Source organism: Halichoeres trimaculatus, unplaced genomic scaffold (assembly GCF_033239565.1).
Source record: "Halichoeres trimaculatus isolate MK-OKI-2021-1 unplaced genomic scaffold, fHalTri1.1 fHalTri1_scaffold_15, whole genome shotgun sequence".
In the NCBI taxonomy this organism is placed as follows: domain Eukaryota; kingdom Metazoa; phylum Chordata; class Actinopteri; order Labriformes; family Labridae; genus Halichoeres; species Halichoeres trimaculatus.
The window spans coordinates 27,470,997-27,480,269 of NW_027437193.1; the positions used below are offsets into that span (position 1 = coordinate 27,470,997).

Below are 9,273 nucleotides of genomic sequence, written 5' to 3' on the forward strand. Positions count from 1 at the left end.
TGACTGGTAAGACTCTTCATTTCTGATAACTATCCAAGCATAAATTTTCCAAGAAACACCATGTCAAAACATTTTCAAAAACGTATCCAATAATGTTTAAAAAATTGATCAAATATCAGTTTGGGTATTTGTAGGTATTTGAATGCAAATCATTATAATAAATCATTTAATGCAAAAAAATGTGATCACATGCAAAAAAAAGCCTTAATCTGTTTTCAGCAATATACTTATTTGGCTTTTCAGACCCTCTTTTACAAATACTTAAGCACAATTTCTTTGAGGATCATCTTTTTTGTCTCATTTGTTTAAATTTAAGATAGATTTTGGAAGACACAATCCCTGTGAGCTAGCTAAAAAAAATCAGATAAATTAGTTTTGGATTAGCCGTTAGATATTGACCATAGACTGGGGATTACATCCATGCCAAGTTTTGTCAGATTATTGGACTACTTAAAAAAATCATAGGAAAAAATAGATTAAATAACCAATGTATGTCTTCCTATGAATTTCAGGGTAGATGATATTTCTTCTGTGAATTTCTAGACCCCATGGTTAGTAAAATGTTATGATTTCAAGTGATAAAAAGGCAGAAAGAAAAATGTCATCAGTTGTTCCTCCATCATCTGTGTCCTTTTTAAACATCATCTGGCCACTTATGGGGTCAGCTAGTATCAAATTTGTGGCCCTTGTTTTGCAAATAAACCACATTTCTCCTTAGGTAGTATAACCTTCTTGTATTATATTGACACACAACACAATTTAAACTGCTTTGCACTGAGATGTGCCCATGTGTTATATCTTTATTGACCACTGGGTGGAGATGTTAAAACACAGGGTGATATCATAGCAGTAAATCCCACTGTGAGGAGCTGAACTTGACCCGCTGAGGCATCATTCTCCAGTAATCCTCCATGAGAAGACCATCTCAAACTTCAGTGTACAGTTCCCACATGTTTAGTTTATAGACTTTCAGTCAAGAGCAGTGTGAGCTTCTGAAAATTCACATCAGTTAGAGCAAATGAATGAAGACAAACATCTGATTGTCATTTTAAAGGGAGAGAAGGATTTCCAACTTCTGAGAGTCTGAATGTATACATTACAAATTGTTAGATCTAACCGAATCTGGTTGTGCGTGTTTGTGTGCGTGTTTGAGGGTGTGGGGTATCACATGTTCAAATGAGAAGTGACAAAAACATGCAAAATAGCAGGTAAATCAGTCTATTGGCCAGTTTTTCCTGTTTTCTTGAACATGTCATCATGCAGATGTCATTTTTAGAACTCATAAATAACAATACCAAAAACAGGCCACACATACAAAGGACATAAATACAGCGTTAATATGTTATTGGAAAAAAAACAACACACCTGTTGGAGTCATAAAGTTCACATGAAGTGGCTGTAAGGCACATTTAAGTTACTTAAAACACAATATGAAGATTGTGATTTTCACATCGCTCGCATGTCCTTACACACACACTAATCCAGTGTTAACAAGTTATTGATTATTCAGGGCCAGTTATTTTTAGCTGTGAGCTGGGCTCTGTTTATCTGGAGCTGATATCACTTCAGAGCAGGTGCTTCCAGCTTAATGGAGTGTTAATGTTGTGGACTCACACATGTTTACTGGCATAGTGTCGTTTTCCCTCAGTCATTCGGTGAAAAGGAAACACCAATCTGCTTCCTGTTTACCTTGATAAGCTACATCTTCTCTTAGCAAAATATTTCTCTGTTACCAAAAAAGCACAACAGTCCGTCACATTTGAGCTACCATTTGGTGGATCCACAGACTGCAGAAAGAAATGGATGATGTGACTGTCCCCAAAAGGTGAAACCAAAAGATTTAGAGCTCCCCCTACAGGCAGGTTACAGTGTCGATCATGAAGCTCCACCTGCTCCATGTTAACAGATGTGACATGGGTCAAACTTCACAGTCAAAGGAGAGAGCAAAAGAAACTTTGATTAATTAATTCGAATTAATTTCTTATTAGGTGAAACAAATGTTGTAATAAATTAATAATATGCTGCCACAACGTTTAGCACCACTGCTGTTTTCACATGCAGTTCAGGGAATTTCTTTTTTAGAAAAACCTTAAGATCTTTGCCTTGGACTAGGCTGTTCACTCTGACTCAGACCATTTGAGGAGGGATCTCAGGAGGCTAATTTTAAATAGATTATATTGTAGTCAGTATAAAAACCTCTTACAATCTTATTCAAGATGGAATCGTTTAATTTTACCCTCCTATATGTTTTAATTTACTTCATATTTTTTGTTGCATTTGATTTGAAATGTCAAACATTTGTTTTTTTTTAACTTATTTTTATTTAACTTTTTTATTAACTAGGTGGGTCCCATTGAGATTAAAATCTTATTTTTCAAGGGAGACCTGAAAACGACAGATATTGGGTAAATTCACTGATTTTTGAATTTATTTTCATTCCAGTCAGTGCCAGTGTTTTACACTGGATTTCTATCAAAAATGTTTTTTAGGAAGATGTGCAACCGAGCAGCTCTGTAAATGCATGGAGCCAGAATCCTGAGCACTAGTCATCAGTTGCAGCATGGTGTGATAAAGCGGAGTTTGTCTTAAAATCTTAAAAAACGTTTTTTTGAAAGACCTCTGAAACATGTTCCTATTACTCTGTGAAAACAAACCATGAGAGCAGTGGTGTGAAAATATGAGGTGATTCTGTACTGGGAGCAGTGTTTGCCAGAGGACTGTTGAAATATACTTTTCCTGAAATCCTTCTAAAAGTTTCTAATTAGACTACCAAGCATGCTCACCTTATTCTTAAAGTACGAAAGCGCTACTAAAAGCAGAAACTGGCTGCCTCTGTTATCGTTTTATGCTGCAGTAGCACTTTTCAACCAAGCAGCTTAACAAGGCAGATCATGGGCCACATAACAAAGACGTCATCATCCCCTGCCTGCTCCTATCAGAAGATTTCCTGCTGCAGATTTCCTGTCGGAAATATTTTGTGTGAAGTCAAGCAGAACAATTCAAATAGAAGGTAGCCTAATTTCAGAAAATTTTCAGGAACTTTGTGCATGTCTGAATGGGCTGGTGGCTGACAGCTCTACTGACAAATGTAACACCAAGGACGTGTAAGAAACACCAGCAAAGAGGTGTTATTGAACTTCACATGAACATGAGCGTCTGCTTGCAGCACCAGAAACTGCTGAGCTGCAGACCTGAGGGACCCCTGGCATGTCATTGGTAAATTAAAAGTGTTTTTTGATCAGCTAAAGAGGTTGGACATCACTGTAGCCAATCACTGACACAGAGGCTCTGGCTTTAAATATGTATGAAGCTTTACCTGGAGGGAGTATTTTGGCTTCATTTTTGTCCAAAGGGAGGAGGCAGAGGTGCATCATCCATCACAGTATACAGCCAGTGGGTTTGATCACAGTTGGGTAAGTTAAATAATAAACTTTATATGTAATGTAATATTCACATATCTGTTAAGGTTCCATCATATCTTTGTGCCAAGAAGTAGTTTGGACGGTTTGTAAATTTGGAAGTGTTATTAATATCAGTAGGTTAAGACTTAAAGCATGCTCACCACAAATGATATACGCCTTAGCTGCTCATAGACAGTCCTCAGTGCAACACATACAGTTTTCATTCCAGAGAACTCCGGCTGGTCAAGGTCGTGCTTCGTATTTTTGGATGTCCGTCTGATCTCTTGGGGTTATTTCAGCCTTTTTTAAGATGGACAAATACAGTGAAATGTTCCTTTTTCATTGGGTTGCAGCATCATTTGGAGATTCCTAGGCCCGTCTTCATGTACTCGTAAACCACATAGCTAATGCTGACGGCAGGAATGACTTTCATGAAGTTTGGTAGGATGCCTCTGTAGAGTCCAAAAAAACCATCTTTAGCTACAATTTTCTTTATCAGACTGCTCATGGAGGGCTGGTCTGACGCATCCAAAGACGCTGAGGAGGGAAAAAAAATCCCATTATGAGGAAGAGTTAAAGCAAAAAGTTGTGGTGAATTATAATTCTCTATTGCTCAAAGTAAGTGTAGATTTTGTTATGCTGTGTTTGCCTTTACAGAGCTTTAAATCATCTTTTGAAATCACAGTTGTCAAATATTCGACTGAGTTTACCTTGAGCTTGCATTCGTGTGCGCACTAGTGCCAGTGGATAGCTGGCCAGTTGGCCACAGGTGCTGGAGATGGTCCCACAGCCCACTAACACCAGAACTCCAGGGTTAGCCGAGTCTGTGGTGTGGTATGCCAACCAGGCGTTTTTCAGACTCTGAGATGGAAGAGAAATAATAAGGTAGAATGGAAAATGTAAAAACACTGGCATCAAACTCAGCACAAATAACTAAATGTCTCATCAGATTAAGTGGCACTGCAAAGCAGAATGAATTGATTTATCATGCATACAATCAACTTAATTTAAAGGGTGCAGTCTGTTGACAGATATAATGAAGAGGTACAATACATCACAGAGCCTGCATACCTCATAAACAGCCAGGTCGATCCCAGCGTAGGGGATGATGCCCACTAAGTTTGGAACATAGCCCTTATAGAAAGCTTTGACCCCCTCCTTCTTCAGGACGTGCTTGGCGCAATCAAACATCCCTGAGAACTGGCCAGTCTTCCTCAGCGTTAGCCGAGTTTTTAAAACCTTAAAGAGAGGAAGGTGAGGAGGTGAGATCTGGTTTTTAGAAGCTATGGTTTTATCTGATCTTGTGAATTAGACAGAATTATGCAACAGCTGGTTCACCTCCATTGGGTAGATGGCTGTCTGTGCTGTGGCCCCGGCTAGAGAGCCAGCCATGAACCGTTTGTGTGTCTCAATTTTTTTACCCTCTGATGTTAACAACTTTTTAAACTGCAACAAACAAAAAAAAAGATCAATAAAATGAACAAGCCACAAAGAAAAAATGTTATACTCTTAAAAAAGAGTAGCTCCTTAAGTGTTGTTTAGCACTTACCTGCTCATACGCCATGAATTTTATGGCTGTCTCAGGTGCGATCTTTAAAACATTGATTCCATTTCCTCTCCACAGAGAAGTCAGCCCTCCCTCTACGATCATCTGTCTGAAGCCTCCAATGAGGCTTATACGATTGGCTTTCGAAGAATGAACCTACAGGGCAAATGCACAAAAGGTCACCCATCCGTTCTTTAACCCCTCCTCACAGGGTAAACATTTCTCCTTTTCTGAAGTTTACCTGCATGAAGACTTTCATTCTGTCCAGGGGAGCAGTACCAGTGCGAGAAACAGCTCCTGCCACAGCGCCTGCAACCAGCTGCTTCCACCAGCCGCCTGAGCTCTTCTCCTCCTCGGTGAACTCATCAGGGATGGCAAGACTGTCCCCGATGTCTAGCACCTAGTGACAACATAAACATGTTCAATCAAACCGCCTTTTTATTGCCACTGGTCAGACTTCTGATGTGTATCAGCGTTGTTGCCTTTGCCATGCCAGGACTTTAAACACATAAACTCAATGGTGTGGCACTTTATGGCTACAATAAATACTGCAGATGTCTGAACTATTTGGCCTGTAAGAATGTGTCCTTGTGAGGAGAGCTGAGTGTTTTCGTGGTCATCAGTGTGACAAAAAGAAAAAAACTCATGGACTTACTTGCACTTCTCCTTTCGATTTCTATCTTTAAAGTAATGCATGAACTACCCTTTCACTCTTGCCAAACAACCAATTGTACTCTGGAGAGCTCGCTGCTTTTACAAAATCAAACGCTGAACATTACAACCAGGAAGTTAGCACAATAAAGGTAAAAACATGCTTCCCTGTGCTGTGTAAAGTAAAAACTTAAACAGTTAAATGAAACACATGCTAGAACATTTATAAATAAATATACTTGTTGCAACTAAGAATGATTTGTTTTCATTATCCTTTAGATTGTGAAATCATTATTACTGAGCTCACTAACCCTTGTCTTGCACGCCTAAGCTGTTTCAGATAAACATGAGCAATGTTTTTCCAAAAGCAGAAAGGTGTCAGTGCCAAACATACTGCAGCTGCAAATGAATGCTACTCATTCACACAGTAATATAACTGCTTATGCAATAAGCCATATGTCATGTCGTCTCTAATATCACACATGCTAAAAACATGCTGTTATGTGCAGCATTAATTTGCATTTAAGGAGACTCCTTTCACCCTACATGAGATGGACATTTGTTATCAATGGGGCAAATGTACTTTTAGTGAAATCTACACAGTACGAAGAAGTGGAGGAGCACGCTGAGGGGAACACAGTGTTGCGGTGACCTAATTGTGTTGGATGATCTAGTCTTTCAAAGCTGCTGCCAAAATCTGGACTGCAGAGAAAATCCATAAATCCAACACAAGAGGACTAGAGGACACACGTGATTAAATCCACTGCAGTTTTAACAGTTTCTGTGCATGGGATGTATGTGGGAGTGTGTGTGTGTGTATGTGTATCTTGTACCGAGGAGTGTTTCCAGTAGCGTATGATCTCTTCCAGGTTGTGAGCAGGGTGGAACAGGAAGTGTTCTCTCCACTCATTCCAGTCCACCATCATGGTCCCATCAATGTCCATACTGGGGAAAGACACAGAAACAGAAACCTCTTAACCTTTTCACTTCATGCTGTATTTTAATCTAAGAAGCACACTTTGTGATGCAGATGAAGCAAATAAGTTGCACATCATTGATAATTCAGGTCACAGTTTAAAAAAAGAAAAAACATGCAAAAGTGGATACACAAGGAGGTAATACCTTTGTAATATTTTTAGGGCGTTCTCTTTGCTGATATCTATCCCCAGCTCTGCAAGGGACTGCTGGATCTCTGAGGAATCAATGCGCCCTGGCACCAGATTTACAGAAACTTGGCTGAGACATGCTTCAGTGTAAACAATGGATATGTTATTGTAAACATAAGAGGCAGGCGAACGCCCGTGCCAAGTGTGTTACCATCGTTGTTTTTATCCAGACTCTTGAACGTGAGCCGCAGCTTCTTCTCGTGCTCCTTTAAATATTTGGAGAACTCATTGAAGTCAAGACACCCATCTTTGTTTTGGTCACCAGATGAAACAATTTTCTGCAGAGAGGAGATAACATGTGATGGTTTGTTTGCCTTTCCTATCTTAATAGGACCCATTCACACACACGCACACACGCGTGCAGCCGCACAGTCACACCACCAAGGAATGTCATGCAAAACGCGCAAGCCAAGCCCTGAAACTCCTGCCACTACAGGACCCCTTGGCCCCTGAGGAGGTTTTTACCTGTGCAGCACCCTGCCGGAATATACCCATCGCCTTGAGGCCCGCACGTAATTCGGCGACGTCCACCTTCCCATCTTTATTAGTGTCCAGCCTCTCAAAGAGATCCTGATATGACCTCTCACTGTCGGCATCCCAGCACCGAGCATTTGATAGTAAAAGCGTCCGAAACGTCTGATACATTATAGCGCTAATGTGGAAGCAGCGTCGGGGCGAGTCGTCCTCCTGCAGCCAGGACGGGATTAATAATCCATTTTGTAGGAATAAAATCCGTAAAACAGCTAAAATCCACACAGGAGCTCTGTGGTCATCATGAAAAATGTTCCCTGTGACTTATTTACCAGGCTGTCCCGAGTGGAGCTGTTTTCTCCGGTGTGTCAGGCGAACTGCAGTAACTGGGGGCGGAGCTACACGGCTACGTAGCTACTCGACGTTTCTTTCAGAAACCTGTAAAGACGGTAAAATAGAGAAGTGGTGAAATGGATAAACCCTGGCGCAATGGTGTCTCTGCTCCGGGTTTTGCTCCTGTGCTGCTCTTTCTCATCCGTGGTTTAAGTATTGTGCCGTGTGATGGGTCGTGTTGCACTGCAGAGTAATTCCAATCTCTTTATCTCCGAGGACATGACATCAGGCAGAGAAATTAAAGCAGCCGTAATAACACACCACTGTTTCTGCTGCTCAGTGCTGCTTATCGCCACCAGAGGGCGATATGACCCCACACCGAGAGGTGGAGCCATAAGGAAAGGATCACTTCCTTATTGTGGTCAGGTTGACGTGTGCTTCATGTTGGTGTCATTTGTCAAAATTACAGCTTCAGATATTTGTGTTAAGTATAACATTATTCCAATGTAAAGGACCTGCAACCTGCGGCCTATTTTAGGTCTGCTTAAGTCAAGTCTTTTCATATCTTAAAAAAAAATTTAAGTGAAAAAAAAAAATTCCCACAGAAAATCAACTTCAGCCCCTTGGAGAAGTTCCCAGCTGTCCTGATTTTTAATAACCAGGTTACCTGCAGGTACCAGGTCACAGTATTTAAAACTTGTGAGCTTTATTAGTGGGAATCAAGCTGAGTGTACCGCACACAACAGAGGAGCACATCATTTTCATATGTAAGCGCAACATGTCACAATTTCTTGACAGTGAAACATTTCCCATTCTTGTCATAAGATTTCTGCTGCTCAACAAGTTTGGGTCACATTAGTCATATTTTGTTTTTCATGATAAACCATAATTTTTCAGTTGATGACAAGGTGAAAATAGACGGGAGCCAGAACTCTTGCCTTGCTGTTGTAATACGTGCAGAATGTGATTTGACACTGTCTTGCTGACATATGCAAGTTCTTCTTTGACAAAGGCGTTTTCTGGATGGTAGATTGTATGGTAGCTCCAAAACCTGTTATATTTAAATTCCATGGTGCCTTTTCAGATGTGTTAGCCACCCATTCGCCATGGTTACTTATGAGCATACCATCAGTGATGCGGGCTTTTGAACAACCATCAGTGATGCTGGCTATTGAACTTTTAAACAAAATAGGCTTTCGTTTTTCTATTAAGATTGAAGGACACAGTTTGACCACAGGACACTTAAGCTGAGTCCATCAAAAATAGGGCCACTGGCACACGGAAACACTGACGTTTGTGGATAAGGTTTATGGTTCCTCTATGTATGGTACTGTTTTAATATTCATTTGTGGATTCATTAGTGAACTGGCTTCACACACTGTATTATCTGTATTATTTGAGGGGAAATTTAAAACCATGCAGTGATTGCTACAGTGTCATATCTGTTATGAATGCAGTGCTGCCTGTGAGCTTGAAGGTCATGGCCTTCCAATATATGTTATTGAGCTATGTTGGAATTATTATTATTATTATTGTCATCATCATCATCAACAACAACAACAACAACAAAAACAATATGAATAATAGTAATAAATTCATATAATAATAATGATAATAATAATAATAATAATTTTATATATATATATATATATATATATATATATATATATATATATATATATATATATATATATATATATATATA

At 39.8% G+C, this 9,273-nt stretch overlaps 1 protein-coding gene across 1 annotated transcript; it reads right to left on the reverse strand.

Annotated features, from left to right (window-relative positions):
• Positions 1-709: 709 nt before the first annotated feature.
• On the reverse strand, positions 710-7,893 carry LOC141804459 (mitochondrial adenyl nucleotide antiporter SLC25A24-like). Its single transcript, XM_074688893.1, has 10 exons — positions 7,230-7,893; positions 6,916-7,042; positions 6,721-6,808; positions 6,432-6,543; positions 5,189-5,347; positions 4,951-5,103; positions 4,740-4,847; positions 4,473-4,640; positions 4,112-4,262; positions 710-3,938 (listed from the first exon to the last, which is right to left on the reverse strand). The coding sequence occupies exons 1-10, from the start codon at positions 7,407-7,409 to the stop codon at positions 3,757-3,759; spliced, it is 1,428 nt and encodes a 475-aa protein (XP_074544994.1). The 5' UTR covers positions 7,410-7,893; the 3' UTR covers positions 710-3,756.
• Positions 7,894-9,273: the final 1,380 nt, after the last annotated feature.